This window comes from Chrysemys picta, chromosome 5 (genome assembly GCF_011386835.1).
Source record: "Chrysemys picta bellii isolate R12L10 chromosome 5, ASM1138683v2, whole genome shotgun sequence".
Taxonomy (NCBI): Eukaryota; Metazoa; Chordata; order Testudines; family Emydidae; genus Chrysemys; species Chrysemys picta.
In genome coordinates this window covers 71256899-71282261 of record NC_088795.1, presented here as the reverse complement: position 1 = coordinate 71282261, position 25363 = coordinate 71256899, and the positions used below count along the sequence as shown (strand labels likewise).

The window sequence follows — 25363 nt, the reverse complement described above, 5'->3', positions numbered from 1 at the left end:
GTCCAGAGGAGAGCAACAACAATGGAAAAATTGGAAAAAACTTGACCTATAAGGAAAAGTAAAAAAAAAAAAAAAAAAACTGGGCATGTTTAGTCTTGAGAAAAGAAGACTGAGGGGGAACCTGATCAGTCTTCAGGTATGTTAAGGGCTGTTATAAAGAGGATGGTGATTAATTGTTATCAGGCCCACTGAAGGTAGGAGAAGAAGTAACGGGCTTAGGCTACAGCAAGGGAGATATAGGTTAGATATTAGAAAAAGCTTTCTAACTATAAGAGTAGTTAAGCTCTGGAATGGGTTATCAAGGGAGGTTGTGGTATCCCCATCATTGAAGGTTTTTAAGAACAGGTTAACAAACACCTGTCAGGTCTAGGTCTGCAGGGTCCTCCCTCAGCACAGTGGAAAGGATTAGATGACCTCTCAAGTTCTATAAGTCCCTTCAGTTCTATAAGTCTATGAAATTCAAAAAGATTTTGGAGTGGCTTGAGTGGGGAAGCCAGGATAGTGACAGTTTTTTTTCAGATAAGTTCATGCAGGCTTTCCACGTTTTTTTGCATTAATCCAATAATGCTGAAATACAACTAAGTCTGAAATATCATCCTTCATTATACTATGCATGCCAGTGAATTTGTGATTTTGTCTGTTCAAATGGATTTTGCCCTGAAAAAAGTTTCCTGTTACAAAATTGTGCTTTTAAAAACTTTTAATGTATAGAATGAATACATATCAAATTTGCAAAAAGAACAGGAGTACTTGTGGCACCTTAGAGACTAACAAATTTATTTGAGCATAAGCTTTCGTGGGCTACAACCCACTTCATCAGATGCTCATCGGAAGTGGGTTGTAGCCCACGAAAGCTTATGCTCAAATAAATTTGTTAGTCTCTAAGGTGCCACAAGTACTCCTGTTCTTTTTGCGGATACAGACTATCACGGCTGCTACTCTGAAACATATCAAATTCGTAATTACTGTGTGAATTCAACCAAGAGAAGAAGAAGAAAATCCAGCTGCAGGGTAACAAATCTAATGTTAAATGTTCTGCTTTAGTGCTGGACAGATTCACATTAGTTGCCTGCAAACAAAAATACTTGCTTTATTTATTTTGTAAAATTCTGGCCAAATTATGTTTCTTTGAGTCTTTGAAAACTCATTATTATTTCTAATCTTCAGAGTACTGGCTGTTAATGACTCTGATTCAGCAAGCTGCTTTAGTGCTGAATTCTTGCAAAAAAAAATGATTTGTATATTAACCACACTTTTTGATGAGGGATAAGTTATATTTTTTCCCTCAAACTCATTATGCTAGAACATTTAATTCTTTAACTTAGCATACTGAAATTCTGTTAGAATCAATAGTGTAAAAATTGACCATGGTTTTATTGTAGATAATAAATTGTGCTTTATTATATACACCTCTACCTCGATAGAACGCTGTCCTCAGGAGCCAAAAAATCTTACCGTGTTATAGGTGAAACCACGTTATATTGAACTTGCTTTGATCCACCAGAGTGCGCAGCCCCGCTCCCCCGGAGTACTGCTTTACCGCGTTATATCTGAATTCGTGTTATATCGGATCGCGTTATATCGAGGTAGAGGTGTAATTCTTTTAATCTATCAACCTCAAAGCACTTTTCAAATGTTTGGACAGCATTATCACACCTATTTACAGATAAAATACTAATTTTAGTATTTTTCTTCTTTAGGGTATACCTCAGTTACCGTGTGCCAAAGCATTGTATACCTATGAGGGAAAAGAACCTGGAGATCTTAAATTCAATAAGGGTGACATCATCATTTTACGTCGGCAAGTGGATGAAAATTGGTATCACGGAGAAGTCAATGGCATCCATGGCTTTTTTCCTACCAACTTCGTTCAGATTATTAAACCTTTACCTCAACCTCCGCCTCAGTGCAAAGCACTTTATGACTTTGAAGTGAAAGACAAGGAAGCAGACAAAGACTGTTTGCCATTTTCAAAGGTAAAAACATGTAGAACTGACTTTTAAAAAAGAAAGGATTTTCTTTGAATAATTATTCGTTGACTTAGAATATCTTATATTGTTTCTGTTCTAAAAGTCTTGCCTATACATTCTTCTATAGCTCTGATATATTAAGAAGCCAAGGATATGTAAGTTGACAGGACATTTCTTCAATATCTACCACTTCTTTTCCTCACTTAAACCACAGACACTGTTTCCCCTCTCAGGATTTCACCGTCGAAATTGAGAGCGCAGTTTTTTAAATTGCTTTAATATACATTCTGAATTTGAGAGAGAGTCTGAATTGTGAATTTTAAGCATTCCCAGTCCAGAGGAAACTTTCACTTATTTTTAGTTGTCAGAGTTAATACTAATTGTCAAGTTTTCATTTAATCCAGGACATTTTTAATACTAACCACGAGCTTTGTGTCACTACATAAGAATAAAAATTGCCTTTTGGAAAAGAGTCAATTCCTTTTGTTCCTATTTGAGTTATTTTTCTGTCTTAAAAGGTATGAAATGATGTGAAGTTTTAATAGGAATACTAGGATTATGAAGAGTACTCTTAAAAGACACTCAACCATAGCTTGGGGCTTGTTTTTTCAGTTGCCTACAAATTTATAGTACATTAATTTTGCCTGACAGCACAAAAAATGTTACAAGATCAGACATGAGAACTAGTTAGATGTCTTTACAGCCCTCAACTATTAAAAATGCAAAGGGCACCTGAAACTATAGAAGTAGGAGGCCTTAAATATTGAGCTCTCCTTCTTACGAGACTTGTGCAACTACATATGAACAGAAAATAACTTTTATTGAACAAAATGTTAGTGCTCCTAAGGATAATTAGCCTTATATTATATTATTATTGCATTGCAGCTTTGATTTTTAAGTAGTGTGCATTGTTTGTAATCTTCAATTGTATATCAGTGCAAGTGTTTCCTAGCACTTCTGAGTCTTTCAATGAAATGTAAGTTAATCATGTTTCTAGGGCAAAATAAGTTTACTGAGCAAATAACACCTTCTTTGCAACCATGCTTAAAACTTAAACTCTGTATTTCAATGGAGATGTCAGTTATGCTTTCTAAGTTTGCTAATGTTTTTACATGAATAGAAAAGCAACAGCTGGGAACAGAGGGCAACAAGCTAGCTTATAAGTAAGAAGAGTTTTAGACTCAATTCAGGGATTGATGGAATACACTAGAGTTGGCACAGCAGGCAGTTTGTTGCTCAGGAGAAGCCAAAATAACTGACTGAGATTAGTTCTTGGGCTGCTGTGTAGGACTTAACCAAGATGAGGAAACTCTACTGGAAATTATTTTAATTCCAAAAACTGCAGGTTCACATTGTGAAAATGAAACTCCTTCTATAGAATTCTTCTTCATGTACCCCTTCATCTGATGATGCTTGTGTTGTGGAGAGAAATTAAATGAATAGCTTAATTTGAGCTGGGAGTTATAATTACTTCATGTGTGTACAGGACGATGTGCTGACCGTGATTCGCCGAGTAGATGAAAATTGGGCTGAAGGGATGCTGGCTGACAAGATAGGGATATTTCCCATTTCATATGTTGAGGTGAGTAAAGTTGTGCCATCCTATAATAAGCCTCATAAGAAAAGTATTTTAAATAAATATGTCTTTCTAAAACTGTAAATGCTGACGATAATTCTAAAACATATAATATTAATCCAATATATGTACATGAGTAAACTGAGTAACCTCCTAAACTTGCTGATGCAATGAATGCGCATCCTGACCATTTTCTCTCCCTACTGTTTGTTGCCTTTGTTCATTATATCACATTTTATATCACATTGTAAACCCTTTGAGGCAGGGACTTTGCCTTCTTGTGTGTCCTGCGAGGCGCCTGGTCCTTCCCAACCAACACTTGCTCACAAAATAGAAAAAATGAATGAATCAGGTATAAAATAAGCTTCCCTTTCTCCCTAATGCCCCATCACACCTAAGTAAATGAGCATCATTGAAGGTCAGCAAATTTAGGCTATTGTGGACCAAACAAGGGAGTGAATTTCAAAGTTGAGAACCCTTTATGTAAAACAGCCTGAAATCTCTCTTTCAGACCTTGGAGCTGAGAGTGTCGCTGGTGGCAAATGTGGTAAGTTTGAACAGGGAGAGAGGTGGTTTCTTGGGTATATAGGCCCAAACCAGTTAAGACTTCATAGGACAAAGCCAACACCTGACATTCCAGCCAAAAATCATAATGCAACCAGTACAGGCTATGGAGCACTGGTGTAATAATCATTGTTTGTATTGCAGAAGTGCCTGGAGATCTCAACTGACATTAAGGCCCCATTGTGCTAAGCTGGTATATACACATGGTAAAACATACTCCTTGCTGTGAAGACCTTACAGTCTACATAGACCAGACAGAGAGTGGGGGAAAAGAAACATTATTCCCATATTACAGATGCGGAAATGAGAGAGGTTAAGTGATGTGCCCAAGTACACAGAGGAAGTCTGTGACTCAGCTGGGAATTGGGCCCACGTCACTGCTTAATTTCATTATTTATACATTAGCTTTTCTATGGTACTCACCACTGTAGTATCTGAACAGTTCACATTCATTCAAGAACTTAGCTTCTCAATACCCCTGTGAGTATTATCTCCATTTTACAGACAAGGAAACTGAGGCATGGGTTAAGTAATTCACATAAAGTTACACAGAATATGGCAGCACCATGTAACTCCTAGTTCTTGTTCGAGTGCTTGTTCATGTCAATTCCAATCAGGTGTGTGCGTGCATGGTAGCTGGAAGATTTTTCCCCTAGCAACATCTGTCAGGTCAGCCTGGGCGCTCCCTGGAGTCGTACCTTCATGGCGTTCATTATAGAGCCCTGTCGACCCGCCACCCCATCAGTTCCTTCTTACCGCCAATGACAGTTAGCTGGAACTTTCCTGTACTCTTGTCTCGACAGGTGCATTTAGCAGTTTCTTACATTGTTCTCCATTAGTTTTCCATTGTTCATTAATAGTTAGTAGTTCGTTAGTGTTAGATAAGTTTCCTTTGGGGGGGGGGGGGAATCCCCTCCTACGCTCTCCCGACACCGGGGCATGCTGGGGTCTCCAGGCTTCAAAGCCTGCAGCAAGTATGCCCAGAAGCAATCGTCATCTCGTGTCTAAAGTGTTTAGGAGAGGGCCATCAGAAGGATCATTGTGCCATTTGTAAGACCTTTCGGCCCAGGACCATAAAAGATAGAGAGCAGCACCTGAAGGTCCTGTTGATGGAGGCAGCACTCCTCCCCCAGTCTGACCCTGGGTTGACAAACCCTGCACCGAGTACCTCCTCCTCAGTGTGGAGCTCTCCGGCACCGTCAGCATGAGCACTGGTGCTGGGTAAGGATAAGGACTCATGGCACTGTCCCGGCTCCACTCACAGGCCGCACGCAGGCACTGTTCGCAATCGCCGGTGCCACAAAAGAAGAAGAGGCCGGAGAGGGGTCACGCTCCCCCTGCTAGGCCTAAGGAGTCTGCAGATGTGAGAACCATGTCAGGCCACACTAGTGCTGCTCCACTGGTGACGGTTGCGCTGACTCCTGCCCTCGTGGAAGGGCGGTTGAGTCCGGACCCTCCTCGCTCGCCAAGCCCAAGCCATGAGCTACACCTCCCTTGGACACCTGAGGCATTTGCGGCGGCCCAAGAACTGCTTCACCTCTCAGCACCTTTCTCTCCTTCCAGATGGGACAGGTTGTTGGCACCAGTCGTTCCCCAGGCTCCTTCAAGGGGAAAGCCTGCTATAATGGCCCGCCGATCTCCGACCCCGGCACGCCACTTCCTGGCACTGGAGCACATTCAGTAGCCACGCCAATCCCCGAGCTCTTGGCGCGAAAGCTCAGTGCCTAGAAGTGCCGCTCTCCCGAAGTCATCGTTTTCAGACACTTCGGAGTCGGGCTCCTATCGGTCCCAGAGGAATAGGAGCAGATGGTCCACCTCCCAGCACCATGACCCAGTGGTAGCCCCCATCACAATAGCCCTTTTGGACTTCCTGGGCTTTTCATCAAAGTAAAGGTCTGAGCTAAGGGTCTCGTTCCAGGGCAACGTCAGAGGCCTCGGCCTTGTTTGTACCCCAGCCAGTATCACGGGGGTAGACCCATTACCACCCTGCGCTATCATCTCGATGCCTCCAGCGCAACCGAGCTCAGGGATCCTGGCAGCCCTGGCATCGGCGACAGCGTCGACTCCAGCACTGGCGTAGACTCTGACACCAACGGCCATTCTGGCGTTGAGCATGACATCAGCGCCAATGACACGGGGACAGCCCCGGCCCAGGAGGACAACAGGGTTCTGCAGCAATTGTTGCGAATGGTTGCCCAGGGCCTGGGCATTTAGGTGGAGGATGCAAATCCAATGGTGGGCATCCTCGCCCCCTCCAGACTTGCTCGTATTGCCCTGCCCCTCATGGTCATAAAGATCATCTCTGACACCATGAAAGCTCTGTGGCAGACCCCAGCCTTGTTGCCCCCTATGGCTAAGAGCAATGAAAGACGCTACTTTGTGCCGTCCAATGGTTATGAGCATTTATACACGCATTCCACACCTGACTCTCTTGTGGTCGATGCTCCAACCAACGTGAGCGTCAGGGCTTCCATCGACCCTCCCTGATGAATCAGGAGGTGAAAAGGCTTGACCTTTATGGGAGAAAGGTCTACTCCGCTGGAGGTTTACAACTGCGCATTTCAAGTCAGCAGGCCATTGTCAGCAGGTACTGTTTCAACACATGCAGGGCAATGGCTAATTTTGCGGCGCTGTTGCCTCAGGACTCCTGCGCCAAGTTTTCAGCTCTCGTGGAGGAAGGGAAGCTCATTTCCAGGGCTTCGCTAAAAGCCACACCGGATGCAGCTACTCGTGTGATGACCACAGGCATAGCTATGAGGTGGGGCTCCTGGCTCCAAGTCTCAGGCTTGCCATAGGAGCTCCAACAAATGATTCAGAACCTCCCCTTCAGGTCTATTTTCCGAAAAGACAGATAAAAGGCTGCAGAGCCTAAAGGATTCGAGAGCCATTCTCAAATCGCTGGGCCTCCATACTCTAGCTATACAGCATAAATATTTTAGGCCATAACCTCCTCCACGGTTCTACCAGCTGCAGAACCATCAGGACAGCTCATGGAGAAGGAACAGGAATGGCAGAAGGCAACTTCACCTGTCCTCAGGCCAGGGCTCTGACCAATCTAAACCAACCTCTGGGCCGAAACAGGCCTTTTGAAGGTGCTGTCAAGGATGGTGTACCAGATCCCCAACTGGATCCACCCCACCTTACCTTCTCATCCCGACTATCTCCTTTCTACTATGCATGGTCCCATATCACCTCGGACCGTTGGGTGCTTTGCATGGTAGAGAGGGGATACTCCATCTAATTCCGTGCCCTCCCACCCTTCCATGTCCCTCTTCAGGGACCCTTCTCATGAGCAGCTCTGTATCCAGGGGGTGCAGTCGCTCCTATCTCTAAGGGCAGTAGAGGAGATTCCTCAGGAGCACAGGGGCGAGGGTTTTTATTTCTGGTATTTCCTTATACCGAAAGCCAAAGGTGGCCTCAGACCCATCTTGGACGTGCGAGAACTCAACAAGTTCGTGAAGAAACTCAAGTTCTGCATGGTCTCTTTGGCCTCAATCATCCCATCACTGGATCCAGCAGACTGGTATGCCGCCCTCAACTTGAAGGATGTGTATTTCCGTATTGCAATCACTCAGCCCCACAGGAAGTACCTAAGATTTGTGGTGAATGGTACCCACTACCAGTTTATAGTCCTTCTGTTTGGCCTGTCAGCAGCACCTTGAGTCTTCACCAAGTGCATGGCACTCATCGCTGTGTTCTTGCGCATGCACCAGTTACAGTTGTTTCCGTACCTCAGCGACTGGCTGATCAAGGGCCTCTCCAAGACCCAAGTGGAGGCTCAGGTCAGATTCATCAGAGCCACCTTCGACAACCTGGGTCACCTTCTGAACGAAGCAAAATCGACTCTGTCCCCCATCCAGAGGATAGAGTTTATAGGGGCAGTACTGGATTTGATCCGATCCAAGGTATACCTGCCTCAAGTGAGGTTTCAGGACCTGACGGATATCATTCAGGGCACCAGACAGTTTCCCACCACCACAGCAAGAAACTACCTGAAGCTTCTCGGATGCGTGGCTGTCTGTACCTATGTGTTGCAGCATGCCAGATTCAGGCTTCGACCTCTTCAGTCGTGGTTCGCGTCACTATATCGCCCAGGCCGGGACAGGTTGGACAGTTTCATGACCCTGCCTCGCCCAGTCATTGACTCCCTCCTGTGGTGGCTCAACCCTTAGGAGGTGTGCTCAGAGGTTCCCTTCACCACTCCGCAGCCGTCTCAGTCACTAGTGACGGATGCATCAGACTTGGCTCGGGGAGCTCATCTGGGAGACCGCAGGACCCAGGGTCTCTGGTATCAGGCAGACCTGGCCTTCCACATCAACGTCAGAGAGCTGAGAGTGATGTGCCTGGCATGCCAGACCTTCTGTGAACACTTAATGGGACATTGTGTATCCGTTATGATGGACAATACAACAGCAATGTGCTATATCAACAAACTGGGGGTGCATGCTCCTCTCCCCTGTGCCAGGAAGCCCTCATGCTGTGGGACTTCTGTGTGAAACATTCAATACACCTGGAAGCGTCATACCTCCCTGGGGTACAGAAAGAGCTGGTGGATCACCTCAGCAGGTTGTTTCACGCCTACGAGTGGTCCCTTCACCCGGACATCGTGGTCTCAATCTTCCAGAGGTGGGGCTTTCCCCAGATAGACCTATTCGCCACGCAACACAACAGGAAGTGCCAGCAGTTCTGCTCTTTCCAGAATCACAGCCTGGGCTCCCGAGTGGACACATTCCTCCTTTCATGGGGAGGCCATCTCTTTTACACCTTTCCATCCATACCACTTGTTCACAAGGTACTCCTCAAGATCTGGAGGGAAGGAGCTCAGGTCATATTGATAGCACCAGATTGGCCCTGACAGCACTGGTACACATCTCTCCTAGACATGTCCGTGGAAGCCCTGGTCACCCTTCCACTCTTCCCAGACCTTCTGATGCAAGATCACGGTTGTCTTGAACATCTGAACCTTGACTTGCTTCACCTCATGACGTGGAAGCTCCATGGTTGAACCTGATGGAGCTTTCCTCTTCAGACCAGGTCAGACCCGTCCTCTTTGGCAGCAGGAAATCCTCTATGAGAGCCACCTACCTTGCCAAGTGAAAGAAATTTTCAATTTGGTCAGCGCTGCGCCATTCGACCCTGATGCTAGCCTCAGTGCAGCTCATTTTGGACTATCTCCTCCATCTGAAGCAGCAAGGGCTTTTGTTGTGTTCAGTAGGGGTGCACTTAGTCACCATATCGGCCTTCCATCTGGGTGCAAGGGGCCGCTCATTGTTTACTAACCCTATGGTCAGCCGATTTTTAAAAGGACTCAACAAACTGTATCCTCACGTCCGTCAGCCTGTCCCCACCTGGGACCTCCTCAACCTGGTCCTCTCTAGGCTCATGGGACCACCCTTTGAACCGTTGATGACATGGTCCCTGCTGTACCTCTCTTACAAGGTGGCGTTCCTGGTAGCGATAACCTCAGCCAGGAGGGTGTCTGAGCTCAGGGCCCTAACATCAGAGCCTCCCTACACCGTGTTCTATAAGGTTCAGCTCAGACCTCATCCTGCTTTCCTCCCAAAGGTTGTGTCACAGATTCACATTAACCAGGACATTTTTCTCCCCGTGTTCTACCCTAAGCCTCATTCCAGCGGCAGGGAACAGAGACTCTAATCTCTGCATGTCTGCAGATCACTAGCCTTTTATATCGAGGGAACAAAACCATTCAGAAAATCGGTCCATTTATTCGTGGCAGTGGTGGACAGAATGAAAGGTCTGCTGGTATCGTCACAACGCATCTCGTCATGGACAGCATCCTGTATTCATGAGTGCTACAACCTGGCAGGGGTTCCTGGACCTCCAATCACTGTGCACTCCACCAGGGCTCAGGCTTCATCAAAAGTGTTCCACGCGCAGGTTCCCATTTAGGAAATCTGCAGAACAGTGACATGGTCCTCCGTCCATACTTTCGCCATGCACTATGCAATTATCCAGCAGGTCAGAGACGATGAGGCCTTCGAACGAACAGTACTCCACTCAGTGGACGACTCCGACCCCACCACCTAAATTTGGGCTTGTGAGTCACCTAATTGGAATCGACATGAACAAGCATTCGAAAGAAAAAAAAAAGTTTCTCAACTTCTCATAACTCTTGTTCTTTGAGATATGTTGTTCATGTCCATTCCAATACCCACTGTCCTACCCCTCTGTCAGAGTAGCCGGCAAGAAGGAACTGAGGGGGTGGCGGGTCGACAGGGCTCTATATTGAGCGCCAGGAAGGCGCGACTCTAGGGGACGCCCAGGCCGACGGATGCTGCTAGGGGAAAAATCTTCCAGCTACCATGCACGTGAGCGCGCACACACCTGATTGGAATGGACATGAACAACACATCTCGAAGAACAAGATTAGTAATCGTTTTTTCCCAGTCCAGTGCCTTAACCCCAAGAAACTAAGATTATCCTTCTGTAACAAGTAGGCTCCTACATTCTACACTAGTTTAAGTTCTGGATAGTTCTAATGTGTCACTCCATACAGAGTATGTTATTGTAGTCTGATCTTGAGGGGAGAAAAACAACGATAATTGTAGTGAAGAGACCATCCAAAAGAAAAGATATCACCTTCCTGCCTATGAAAGATAGAAAATCTTGGCCACAGCTACTAACTGTATATCCAGGAGCATCTTAGATCTAACTACATAATTGTACACTTCAAACTTAGCACATTTGAGTACTTGTATTTTCCCTAACATTTGCTTTTGAGGTGTTCTCAGCCTTTCTGTCAAATAAATAATGAGCTATTATTTTAACCTGCATTATTTGTGAAGTCTATCTGTCTGTATTCAAGAGTTATCCACGAGCTTTGGCCAGGTGAGTGTGTCTTCTCTAACACCAGTCAATTTCTACCATCACACTCAGATCAGCTTATGACAAAGTCTTTCTGATGGCCTTTAGCATGTGGTATTTGCTGTCCCTGGATATCTACTTCTACCCATCCCTTATCTAACTTACATAAATAATTGAAAACTTTTCTTTCCCAGTGGGTTTTTCTATGTTGATCGCATTTTTTGTCCCTTGTATTAGCCATTCCCTTGCCCTGCCCTCTTTTTAAAAAAAGTTGTCTCTTGTGTTTTCATAGTATTTGTTTTATGATGTTTTAATTGTTTCTTTTATTTTAACTCTTGCACAGTTCTCAGACGGTCTCTGTGAGAGTGTTTTATATATTCATCATTCTTATTACTGTTACATGGTAAGCAAACTAAAGTCAGATGGGAGTTGAGGATGCTGAACATATCACAGAAGATGTTCAGGGTCTTGCAGGTTCTGGCCTATGGCATGTTACAGCATGAATTGATCCAAAACGTGGTATAATGAGGAGCAGTGGGATGTGCAGAATGCTGTTAGCCTTCACCTTGAATTACCTTTTTTCTTGGATTATATAACAATTCTCATATCACTTTAAAAGGTTTAGGTGATTGATACAAACAAAATTATGTTAAACTTTAATATTATTAATATTATGACAGACTATAACAGCTTCTTTCAAGACAATGATGTATGCAACATAAATACATATTTTTGGACATGTGCTTTTGTGCTTAAAATGTCAAAACCTCCAGATCATAGACATCTTTCACAACAAAGGCTGTTCGCTCAGTCAACGTCCTTTTTGGAGAAATAGGAATGGTTTTATTTGCACCCAGTTTTACAAACAAGTGTCTGAAACCAATAACTGAGGTGTAATTAGTGCTATAATGGGATTTCTATTGTTTTTATTTATATAAATACCATTGGTTTGTTCGTATTGTGCAGACATAGGGTGAAATCCTGTCTCCGCTGAAGTCAATGGAAAAACTCCTATTGACTATAATGGGACCAAGTTTTCACCAGTAAATGTATTCGAAGACATGGTTGTTACATGGTTAAATTTGGGGCACTCTATTCCACTCTTTTGGATCATTTATATCTGAATAATTTTGCAAAATTAAACTTATGATATAAAAGCAAAGAGTAAATCAATTCTGAGAAGTGTTTTAATGGCAAGGGTGTCCAGTCATGTTGTAATTGGGTCTCACCCAAGCTGTTACATTTTTTAACTGTAGATAAATTGCACTGAAATTCTTTCTTGCCTCTGAAAACATCAAAGAAAACAAAACAAAACAAATTTCAATTTGAACCTTGCACCAATTTTTTTTTTTTTTTTTAAATCATTGTTTGCTACAGAGGTAAATGTAAGCGCTGGCTTTCGAAAAGTAAGATTTGTTCATTGTAGCTTAATAATTGCTACATGTGGTGACCACTAATATCAGATTCCTCTTTACTGCACATTAAAAACAACTAAACTACTTTCTTGCACATTGAAGGGGAAAAGTTATTTTTGAGCCTAGAACTGTGTGTTTAGTTTCATAACTTTTTTGATTTTATGTCTTCTTATAAAAAAACTTTCAATTCAGAAGAGTAATCAGAACACCAAAGTTATCCAGTCAAGACCAATCAGTATGCATTGACTATAGTGCTGAGTACAATGTACATTCCTAAATAAACTCCAAATTTGATCCTTCTTTCTTTCTTCAACAATTAATGAAATCCACATACGTTTTCCTCCAAATCTAAAGATTTTTTAAGTCTCCAGTAACAGCTAGAAAGTAAAGTGGGCATATGGAGTATAGAGTTTTTTGGGAAACACTTTTCAGTTATAGGGCATATAGAGAGGAAAATATTATTTTCAAATTTCTGTAATGTGCAGTACCCTGTTGAAACTGCAGTGGAATGAATGGCAAGCATTCTTACAATAATCCACCAGTAGTCTTTTAAAAAGGGAATCTATACCAAATGCACAAAACATACTAGTATTAACAATACAAGTGAAATGTTCATTTTGGTAGAATTTTAAGAAGATAGTATAATTTCGTAGCATTGAATCCATCCTTCAGTTTGCAAATTTAGTCAGTGAGAACTCAAGATTTACCTACCAAATCAGTCATGTTCCTTACTAACCTTCTTCTTCCCGCCCTAGCCCCAAACCATCAAAAAAGTAGTTCAAAACATGTTTCATTTTTTAATTATCTCCATTCCTTTAGGGAGCTTGAATTCCTGACTCAGTACTTTTTAAAATCTTGCATTTATTAGGCTAGACTTGCTGTCAATCACCATTAGACAAAGTAGTCTTAATTATAGTGTTGGGGGGGAAATTAGAGTCTCTTCTAGTAATGTTAAATCAAGAACAGTTGAATGAAACGTTTTATATAAACTTGTCTTCACTTGTCTTGTCAGCCTGGAATGTACAATGGAAAAATTATGCAAAAGTCAATGTTTTTCATTGCTTTCAAAAAGAGCACTTCATGTTCTTAATGGAAAAATCATACTCTGGTACATGTCAAATTTATTTAAAGAGAAGTATTCATTTTAAATAACCTTCTTTACATTCACATTGAAAAGAGAGTCCTCCAAATAAATAAGCCAAGTGAAATAAATGGGTCTTGAAGGGTGCCCTAAAAGTAGCCTGTATGGGAATTTCACAATCAAGGATCCTTGACCGAGAGAGACTTAGCCCCAGCCTAATGCTGAGTCAGAGTTCAAGTGTGCCATTAGTATTCAGGTTGAAAGTGGGCTGTGGGTGGTAGATGACAGGTAGTTGAGGTTGAGAAGAGGGAACTAATAAATGGAACATAAATGTGGTACAGCTTATTTCCTTGTGCTTTGTATTTAGGGGTGGGGATGTGTGCTTCACTGATCTTCTGATGTGTTTGAAGCTCATGCACATAAGAGAGCAGATCTGATGAGCTCTCCCTTTCCTATCCCAAGGAAGAAATGAGTAGCTATACTCTGCAACTGTTACTGTCTCCAGATCCTTTTTAAGGAAAGGCCAATAAACAGTGCATTGCACTATTTAGCCTATATGACACTCTTTCGTGTGGAGAACCTGTAGGAGAACACTTCAGCCTCCCTAGCCACACAATAGCAGATGTAAAGGTAGCCATCTTACAGCAAAAAAACTTCAGGACCAAACTCCAAAGAGAAACTGCTGAGCTTCAGTTCATTTGCAAATTTGACACCATCAAATCAGGATTAAACAAAGACTGTGAATGGCTAGCCAGCTACAAAAGCAGTTTCTCCTCCCTTGGTGTTCACACCTCAACTGCTAGCAGAGGACCTCACACTTCCTGATTGAACTAACCTCGTTATCTCCAGACTGATTCTTGCCTGCATATTTATAACTGCCTCTGGAAATGTCCATTACATGCGTCTGACAAAGTGGGTATTCACCCATGAAAGCTTATGCTCCAATACATCTGTTAGTCTTAAAGGTGCCACAGGAGACTCTGTTGCTTTTTACAGATCCAGACTAACATGGCTACCCCTCTGATACTCTTTCGTGTTTGTTTCCCTGCCTAAGAGAGTTCAGCAGATTCCTTATGCTTGACTAAACTTGGATTAATCACATAAACATGCCAAAATCTTTCTCTAATTTGGGGTTCCCTCTGTATAGAGGAAGCAGATCCTGCAGGCATTATTAGTTTCAGAAAGTCAACAAACATAATTAAGTGGAACAGTTACCTGAGGGAGCTTTTCGCAGTGGATTTTGAGACCCTTGGGTAAGCCTTTCACTCATTTAATTGCTCTTCCCCAATAGGTGATTCTTGCTTTGTAAATGAAGTATTGGTTTTCTTTCTGTAATTCTGGGTCATCTGGGAACAAAATCTTTATTACATACATTGCAGACAGGGAATAGAAATGGATGGGAACTTAAACTGTCGTTGCCATTATGTAAAACATGTTTTGCTAGGAGCTAGGATGTGCACATTCTTGTGAATGATAGGAAGAATTTTAATCTGAGATGGAAGAATAAAATGGATAGGAGTACCAAATCTGCAGTATGTCTAATCCTCACAGTGCCTAGCTACTTACCCAGTCTGCAGGATAGAACCATGAGAATTCAAGTGGCAGAGCAATTTTCTTCAGCTTCTTGTTAACATTTTTTTCTTGCTTTGTGTTCTCCAGCCCACATATCTGGAATTTAATCAATTTAAAGCTCTATAATAAATTAGCATAAAATGTTTCCCTTAGCTTCTTAAAAACATGGTTTTAGTCTTTTTATAAAATGTTGAATCTCAATACTAAATAAGGAGCACGGTTTTGCAAATTCATTGGCAGAGCTGTGTGTATAACCATTATGGTTAGTCTCTTTCTACAATGGAACAGGAACTGCACTAGGTTATTTTTGGCCTTGCCTGCACTAACAGGCTTTGAAAGATATAATTCACCACCAGTGGTAGCAACAGGGGAAGTTGTAGTATACACAGGTCTTGGAAATGTTTGCCACCATGTTGTTTAATCCTGTGCCTTCTGTGAAACTCATATTGCTCTTCTCTACTCCATTCCAAACACTAAAATCATCTTCAGGATTATTGCATTGGCCATGTCATCCCACTCTTTTTGAATGCCTCCTCTGCCTTCCCCTTTCCATGGCACTAAGTTCAAATCTTTTGTCCTTGCCTTCCAGGCATTGCACAACTCTGCCCTTTCCTGCTTATCTGCTTTTGTCTGTTTTTATGTCAATCCTCCACTACTCTGGTAATTCCAGCCTTTACCCCCATTTGTCTGTTTCTCCCACACTTGTGGGGCTTTTTTCTACACACTCCCGCTGGCATTGAGTTTCCTCCCTGAACGGATCCTTCAAATACCAGTTGAAGACCCATTTGTATTATGAAGTTTACATGAAATTTGCCAACTAATATTGGCTAAAGTAGAAGGCAGTTGGGGATAGCTAATTTTTGTTGTTGAAGTCTGTATATGTATACAAATACAGGCATATTTGTACACATGTACACACGCACACTATTTTAACTGTATGTTTTATCCCTGTCTCCCACCTTTTGTATAGTACTTATCTTCTTAGATTGTAAACTGTTCAGGGCATGGGCTGGCTTCCTTTGTGTGGACAGCACCTAACTCAGTGTGGGGGCTGCCAGAATACAAATAATACAATAATTATATAGTGAGGCTTTGGTGAAATAAAGCATTTTTTAAACTTCCCCTAAACATAGCAGGAGTCTTATAACTCCCAGGAAAATGGCTAAGGTAAATAAAGAAAAGACTATGCTGAGGTTAAAAAAACAGTGACTCCTTAGTAAGCAATCCTATATTTTCCTCTTGATTGTTCTTAATTGGTTCTTCATGAAAAAAATCCCTCCTCCCCCGCAAAATACAAACAAATTTTCCAAATAGAGGTTATTCACATTAAAATGGGCATTATTTTTAATGTGGATTAATATGTTTAAAGAAGCGCTTGCCGTCTACTTGTATTGATGTACTTTAGTTCATGAATGAATATGTCTCCCTACACTGTTTCTTACAATAGTTTAAAGCTATAAATAGAATTTCCTGGCAGTTGTTAACGTGGTTTTATGAAGAATAAACTCTTACCCTTCTAAATTATATTTTATTTTATTTTATCTAGTGTTAATCTGCTGACTGTCAGAAGATTAAAATGCCTAAGATTCTTTACTTCTTTATTGCAGAGACAGGATTTAGTTGCCTACATAATATAATGTAATTTATCATAATAGACAAGATATTAATGGATAAATTATGGATAAAGTAAAACAAAAAGTCTGTTGCTTTTATTACTGCTGATGCTAATCAAACATGCAAGAGTTGTGAAATCCATTAGCAGAAGTGACCACAAAAGCATTAGGTCTTCAGGCTTGTGTCACATCTCTTTGGAAAATCTCAAAAGTCTTACTGTGGAATGGACATTCACCGGGACCATATCAAACTTCACTTAAGTAGGATATAATGAAAAACTTGTACCTGTAGGACATCTAGTTATAGAGTGAGTTAGTACATCATAAAGAGTTCTGAATTCCATAGTTTTCAGTTTGATTCTTATTTATGAATAAAAGTAAAGTCTAGAAGTGTTTCCTCTGTCCAGTCAACTACTTAATTATTTTTCTTAAATTAAAGATTTCTAAAATAATTTCTTAATGTGTTGGTTGTTTTGCAGTTTAATACAGCAGCCAAGCAGCTTATAGAGTTGGATAAGCCCTCAGGTTCTGCTGTTGACTCTGGAGAAGGTACCTCTGGGGCATCCCACAACAATTCAGTCCAAAAGCACACTGATACAAAGAAGAACACCAAAAAACGGCACTCCTTTACCTCCCTTACCATGTCCAACAAGTCCTCGCAGTCTTCTCAAAACCGTCACTCGATGGAAATTAGTCCTCCTGTCCTCATCAGCTCCAGTAACCCCACAGCGGCTGCCCGTATAAGTGAACTGACAGGCCTCTCCTGCAGTGCTCCTTCTCAGGTAAGCTACCTGAAATTAAATACAAAACATTTCATACATTTTAATGAATATTCTAAAGCATTTTTGTCATAATAAAGGCTTCTGATCCTTTCAGACTAAACATATGTAATACATTATATGTAAAGGGTTGTTTTCAACTAGGTTAGGCTCCACATTTAAGGGTTTGGGGAGATTTTTGTTTTTGTTTGCAAAGCCTACTGTGTTATGAATAGAAAGGTTTTTCAGTTTAAGCATTCTCTTGAAGTTCTGTAAATAAAAGAAAACCATCAGCAGATTTATTATAATATATGGAAACCAGAAACTAGACTAGTCAGTTTAATTTTTGTTCTCCAAATTGAATAAAATACTGAAAATTAACAAAGAGCAATCATGGTAAAAGATAAATTTGACTACAGAAACTCTTGGACTTTGAACAATCTCTGATGTCATTTCTGATATTGATAAGGGAGAGTTTTAGATTATATCTGATTCTATTTTTTAAAAACCTCGAATGTTCCTCTAAAGCAGGGGTGGGCAAACCAGATGTGGCCCACAGGACTGTCCTGCCCGGCCCCCGAGCTGGCCCGGGAGGCTCACCCACAGCCCCTCCCCTGCTGTCCCTCCTCCTGCGCAGCTTCAGCTTGCTCGCTCTGCCGCCGGCGCAATGCTCTGGGTCGCGGGGCTGTGAGCTCCTGGGACAGTGCAGCTGCAAAGCCCGGCCTGACCCGCTGCTCTGTGTTGTGTGGTGGCAGCAGCAGCGTGGCCCGGCTCTAGCCGGGTGGCACGATTGTAGTGCCGCTAGCCGCCGGTGCTCCAGGCAGTGCGGTAAGGGGGCAGAGAGCAGGGGGGAATTGAATAGAGGACAGGGGAGTTCGGGGTGGTGGTCAGAGGGTGGGGGTGTGGATGGTGGTTGGGGGGGGAGACGGGGTTGAATGGGGGCAGGGGTCCTGGGAGGGGCGGCAGTCAGGAAGGAGGGGGGTTGGATGGGGCGGCAGGGGGCAGTCAGAGGCAGGTGTTCCGAGGGCAGTCAGGGGACAGGGAGAAGGGGTGGTTGGATGGGGCACCATCAGGAATGAGAGGAGGGGTTGGATGGGGTGGCGGGGGCCAGGGGCAGTCAGGGGACAGGGAGCGGGGGTGTGTGGATGCGGCAGGGGTCCCAGATGGACCATCAGGGAACGGGGGGGGTTGGATGGAGCAGGAGTCCCGTGGGGGGGGCAGATAGGAGGTCGGGGGCCGGGCCACAACCCCCTCCCCTAACCGGCCCTCCATACAATTTACAAAACCCGATGCGGCCCTCAGGCCAAAAAGTTTGCCCGCCCCTGCTCCAAAGTCTTGATTACACACTACTGTGTTTGATGAACAGTCTTCTGTATTACAGTATTTGTAAAGTTGACAGTTGTGGGGAGAATATATTAATGAAAGCTATAAAATGCTGAGAGGATTTCACATGAAGTTTACAAACTAATTAAATATTTTATATTTAAACTCATTTGCTCTCTGCTATTTAGTGAAAAATAAACATATAGTGTTTTTCACCCAGATAGTTGCATGTATAGCTCCCAATTTTTCTGAAAAATTATTTCTGGCTTATATAGAGCCTGAAAAATGAGCAGTGTCATGTAATACAAATATTCTATGTAAATTACTATCAGAAAGTCAAAGTAACAAGCTAAAGTTGCTGATGATGGTATTCACAGAAGAGTGCTGGTAGTACATTAATCAAAAGGTGCGGCAATCTACCTTGACAATCTATTGTTTTACGAACTACCTAAAACTGACATCAGTCTTTTTTTTTTTTTACAGGTTCATATCAGTACCACAGGGCTTATTGTGACCCCGCCCCCTAGCAGCCCGGTTACAACTGGGCCTTCATTTACCTTCCCATCTGAGGTCACCTACCAAGCTGCTCTTGGCGTAAGTAGCATTTGACAAAACTGAGGCTCCTTGTGCATCTTTTGTCTCCATCGTTGTTCTCCTTTCTGCAATTCTGGTAAACTAGTTAGAAACTTCTGGGTTGTTTGATGTGATTAAATCTGTGATAGGCAGTGGCATACATCGAACTATGGCAAAAGTTTGGCACTAAAGATCCTGAACAGCATCCTATGCCTTTCATTCCCCAGTCTTGCTCTGCCTTGCTATGGAGTAAGTATGAGAAGCATACTCCTGCCCCTTCCCAAGAGAACAAAATTTTTACTCAACATGAGTCAGAAAGCAGATAAACTAAGAAAAAGGGGCAAGAAATGTCTCATGAAGAGCAACTTGCTTCAATCCTCAACTTCTCGATCTTTGTCCCTCCTGCATTCAGTACCCAGAACTATAATGGAAGAATCCGTGAACTATCTGCTGTACCTGGGTCTTCCATTTCTAAATCAAATGAGTCTATTTTGATTATCTTGTCTGCCCTCTCTGAATATCAAATACTATAGTCGCATTTGCAGCAAAGTCTGTTAGCTCTCCTGTTTTCAGAGATTCTGTTTTTAAGGCCAAAAGGGACCATTCTTATAATTTAGTCTGACCACTGCATAAAACAGGCTGTAGACCTTTCCTGACTTAATTCCTTTTGCAAATCCAATAGCTGTGGCTGAACTAGAGCATATCTGTTAGAAAAACATGTAATTTTGATTTTAAAATTGCCAGTGATGGAGAATCCATAATAGCCCCTGTCAGTTGCTCCAATGGTTAATTACCCTCTCTGTTAAGAATTTGCACATTATTTCTAGTCTCAGTTTGTATAACTTCCAACCATTGAATCTTTTTATACCTTTGTCTGACAGATTGAAGAGGTCTCTATTTTAAATTTTCTGTTCCCTATGTAGGCACTAGTAGACTGTGATTAAGTTATCCCTTAACCTTCTCTTTGACAGGTTGTGACATACCAGGGTACAATCCAGACTAATGAGTAGCTGAATCACCCCTACCTTGTAACCTACAGTGCCCTTTATAATGTCTTGCTGCTGTGGCCCCCAACCTAGACTGTTCACAAACCGCCTCCAGCATGTATGTCACTCCCAGCTATGTCTGTGAGTGTTCTGCAGCCAGCCATCCACACCTTGGCTCTTACCAGCCTTAAAAATTATCACAGGGTGACCCCAACACACTCCCAGTCCCATATTTCCCCCCCAAAATGTAAGGCCTTATGAGGCAGGGTCAGTGCAACAGTGTCCCCTTGAACAAACGGGGGCATGGCTCTGGATCACTCAGCTCAGCAGGGCTGTCTGTCCATTCTTGGTGTCCAGGAATCTGGAAACTCCATCTGTTCTCAGATCTATCATGGGGGTTGGTAATGGAACTTAGGCCCACCCACTCCTCTGGGTTCCAGTTCAGGGCCTTCAAGCTAGACAAGGAGAGTCAGCATTCACCAACTCTGACAGTGCCCTGAGCTCCTTTCTACCTTCCCTCAGGCCTCTGTAGGCTCTTCAATCTGTTGGTCGCTTTTCAGGGTTGTTGTCCCTGGGCATGTCTCTAGCATAGACATTCCTTTTTCCAGTCTGCTCACTCCTCCTCTGTTAGCCTTCCCGCTCTTCTGCTTCCCAGCCCTTTTATTCTCCCAGCAGCTGTCAGACTGCCGATCAGCAGTGGCCAGCAGTGCCTATATTAACTCTTTGGTTGCTGGGCTAGCATGTGGTACATACACCCCATGATAGTCCTATACTGCCCAGCCCACTCCTGGACAGTACAAATATATTAAGTCCATTATTCCTTTAAGGGAATAATATGCCCACAATTTGTTACTCCAAATGACATCACCCAGCACCTCAGTTTGAGCACACTGGATTAGATAAAACAATAAAACTACAAAGAGAGAGATTTCAAGTGAAAGTAATGAGGCATAAAAGTGAGAAATAGTTACAAGAAAAATAAAGATAAAACACTTACTGGTGCCTAGCTTAAGAAACTATATAGATTCAAAGCAAAGTTTTCTCATGACATGCTTTCAGCAGTCTTACTGACCAAAGTCTCCCACAGAGTCCAGTGGCTGCTTTCTTTGTCTCTTCAGGTGCAGTGAATGCGATGGGCAGGGAAAGAAAAAGAGGTGCCATGGGATGTTTGTCCCTCCTTTTTATAGTTTCAGTCCCCCTCTTGAAAAAATTTCCAGCTGAGATCCAGGAGTCTCATTCCCTGCTGTTTTTTTCACCTGTTTGAACTTCCTTTGTCTTCCCTTCCTTCTTGATGACTCTGTTTACTGCTTAAATGCAAATTAAGGCAAGCACACATTTCTTTGTTTAGGACAGATCAGTTTGCCAGCTTCTGTTTGGGCAGGGCTATGGGGTTTGGAACGTGTGTTAATAACACCATACAGGGGGATCTTTTAACTTCATGTACAGTGTTGCCACACATATTTTACCAGGACAATACTGACCAGCAGATTATGAGTTTTCAAATGATACCTACAGGCATACTTTGTACAAAGATTATTACAGTAGCATATAGGATGTGAATACAGAGTATATTCCATCATACAAGCTAAATAAATTCAGCTCCTTGCATCTCTCATTATAAGGCATGTTTTCCAATCCTTTACTTATTCTCATGGCTCTTCTCTGAATCCTCTCCAGTTTTTCAACATCCTTGAATTGTGGATACCAGAACTGGACACAATATTCCAATGGTAGGTGCACCTGTGCCAAATACAGAGGTAATATAACCTCTCTACTCTTATCTGATATTTCTTTGTTTGTGCATTCAAGGACCTCGTTAGTCCTTTTGGTCTTGCGTTGCACTGAGAGCTCATGTTCAGTTTATTATCCAACATGATCCTCGAGTCTTTTTAAGTCACTGCTTCCCATGATAGCTCCCCCCCCCCATTCTGTAAGTATGGTCTTCATTCTTTGTTCCTAAAGGTAAGATCTTATATTTGGCCATATTGAAACACAAATTGCTGATTGTTGAGATCCAGATCATGTTGAACCAGTGCCTATCCTCTTCATTACTTACCAGTCCCCAATCTTTGTATCATTTGCAAATTTTACCAGTAATAATATTCTTTTAACTACTTCTGTTCTATTCTATGAAGATTCTTACACCACTCTCATCACTGTAGTATCTGAGCACCTTCCAGTAGTGCATAAAGTTACATGATTAATATATGTCATGCTTTTGTTCTCTCATCCGTTCTCCCAGAGGGAGAAGTGTATGCAGTGGAGGGTTTTTGTTTTGGGAATATTTTTATATTCTATAGTATTATAAGATTATAATATATAGATAGATATAGATATATGGGCTGTAAATCACAGTTAACTCAAACAGAACAGGAGTACTTGTGGCACCTTAGAGACTAACAAATTTATTAGAGCATAAGCTTTCGTGGGCTACAGCCCACCCACGAAAGCTTATGCTCTAATAAATTTGTTAGTCTCTAAGGTGCCACAAGTACTCCTGTTCTTTTTGCGGATACAGAATAACACGGCTGCTACTCTGTTAACTCAAACAGTGAACCCAAAACAAAATTAACTCGATTAAAAAAATGAATCCTGATTAGTCACAGTTTTAGCCGCACTGTTAAACAATAATAGAATACCAATTATTTAAATATTTTTGATGTTTTCTACATTTTCAAATGTATTGATTTCAGTTACAACACAGAATACAATGTGTACAGTGCTCACTTTATATTATTTTTATTACAAATATTTGCACTGTAAAAAAGATAAATAGAATCATAGGACTGGAAGGGACCTCGAGAGGTCATCTAGTCCAGTCCCCTGCACTCATGGCAGGACTAAGTATTATCTAGACCATCCCTGACAGGTATTTGTCTAAACTGCTCTTAAAAATCTCCAATGATAGAGATTCTATAACCTCCCTAGGCAATTTATTCCAGTGTTTAACCACCCTGACAGTTCAGAAGTTTTTCCTGATGTTCAACCTAAACCTCCCTTGCTGTAATTTAAGCCCATTGCTTCTTGTCCTATCCTCAGAGGTTAAGAATAATTTTTCTCCCTCCTCTTTGTAACAACCTTCTATGTACTTGAAAACTGTTATCATGTCCCCTCTCAGTCTTCTCTTTTCCAGACTAAACAAACCCAATCTTCCCTCATAGGTCATGTTTTCTAAACCTTTACGCATTTTTGTTGCTCTTCTCTGGTCTCTCACCAAGTTGTCCACATCTTTCCTCAAATGTGGCGCCCAGAACTGGACACAGTACTCCAGTTGAGGCCTAATCAGCACAGAGTAGAGTGGAAGAATTACATCTTCTGCCTTGCTTACAAAACATCTGCTAATATATCCCAGAATGATGTTAGGCTTTTTTGCAACAGCGTTACACTGTTGACTCATACTTAGCTTGTTGTCCACTATGACTTCCATATCTCTTTCCACAGTACTCCTTCATAGGCAGTCATTTCCCATTTTGAATGTAAAGAAATAGTATTTTTCAGTTCATCTCATACAAGTACTGTAGTGCAATCTCTTTATCGTGGAAGTGCACCTTACAAATGTAGATTTTTTTTTGTTACATAACTGCACTCAAAAACAAAACAATGTAAAACTTTAGAGCCTACAAATCCACTCAGTCCTACTTCTTGTTAAGCCAGTTGCTAAGACAAACAAGTTTGTTTACATTTACTTGAAACAATGCTGCCCGCTTCTTATTTACAGTGTCACCTAAAAGTGAGAACGTGTTTGAATGTCATTTTTATAGCTGGCGTTGCAAGGTGCCAGATATGCTAAACATTCGTATGCCCCTTCATGTTTTGGCCACCATTTCGGAAGAGGTTATGTAAAAAAAAAAAAATAATAATTCTACATTTGTAAGTTGCATTTTCATGATTGTAACTACAGTACATGTATGAGGTGAGGTGAAAAATACTATTTCTTTTGTTTATCTTTTTTATAGGGCAAATATTTGTAATAAAAAATAATATAAAGTGAGCACTGTACACTTCGTATTCTGTGTTGTAATTGAAATCAATGTATTTGAAAATGCAGAAAACATCAAAATATATTTAAATAAATGGTATTCTATTATTGTTTAACAGTACAATTAAAACTGTAATTAATCACTATTTTTTAAAATCAAATTAATTTAGAAGATGAGGTCAAAGACACGTGGAAAGTGATGAAGTTTGTGATGGCCCTTTTTTCCATAGTCTTGGGCCAGCCTCCAAAATAGCTCAATCTCCTTCACAGATAATCTTTACCCTTATAGTTGAGAGTTCAGTTTTGCCAGAGGAGTGTAGTTGTCAACCACGATCTTCATCCCAGAGCTTTAGTCGATCTTTTAGGCACCCTTTGTCCACTCCATAAAGTGTCTCAAAGATAAGGACTGTGGTCTTGATCTTGCTTAATTTTTCTATGGGAAACCAGTGTGGGGAGTGGGGGACAAATTTGATGTGTTCACGGTAGCTAGTGTTGCTGAGAGCGGACTGCAACATTCTGTAGCAGTTGGAGTTTCCTGAGTTGTGAAGACGCCATACCCACATTGCTGTAGTTCATCTGAGAGGCAACAAAGGTGCGAATAACTGAGGCCACATCATCATTTGGCAGGATGGGATTGAGTCTTCTAACCACCTGGAGATGGTAGAAATGCTATTAGGTGAGATCTTAGAATTAATTCATTTTAATCCAAGAGCTACAGACTGAATTTTTTGATTGTGGCTCAACCAAAGGAGACTGCACTGTGGCTATAAACTTTTCCCTCAGCCCACAAGCATAAGCTCTGTCTTGCACAGGTTGAGACAGGTCATTGATAAAAACATTACTGATCCCTGTGGGACCCTACTAGAAACATACCAACTCAATGATGACTCCCCATTTACAAATACATTTTGAGAGCTGTCAGCCAGTTTTTAAATCCATTTCATATGTGCCTTCCTGATTTTGTATCATTCCAGTTTCTTAATCAAAATATTTTTACCAAATCAAATGTCTTACGGAAGTTTTAAGTATACTACATCAACACTATTATCAACCAAATTAAATAGTCTCATCTAAAATTATATCAAATTTAGTTTGACAAGATTTATTTTCCTTAAACATATACTAGTT

At 41.8% G+C, this 25363-nt stretch overlaps 1 protein-coding gene across 7 annotated transcripts in view; it reads left to right on the top strand.

Annotated features, from left to right (window-relative positions):
• SH3RF1 (SH3 domain containing ring finger 1) overlaps positions 1–25363 on the top strand; it is a 168698-nt gene that overhangs the window by 87646 nt on the left and 55689 nt on the right. For all 7 annotated transcript variants that reach the window (XR_010601407.1, XR_006172597.2, XM_065596551.1 and 4 more), the window contains exons 3-6: positions 1701–1976; positions 3457–3552; positions 17096–17398; positions 19181–19291. Coding sequence is in view for 5 of the 7 variants with exons in the window: in XM_065596551.1 (XP_065452623.1) it covers positions 1701–1976; positions 3457–3552; positions 17096–17398; positions 19181–19291 (786 nt within the window). In the remaining 2 variants the exon portion in view is untranslated. The remainder of the gene's footprint in view (positions 1–1700; positions 1977–3456; positions 3553–17095; positions 17399–19180; positions 19292–25363) is intronic.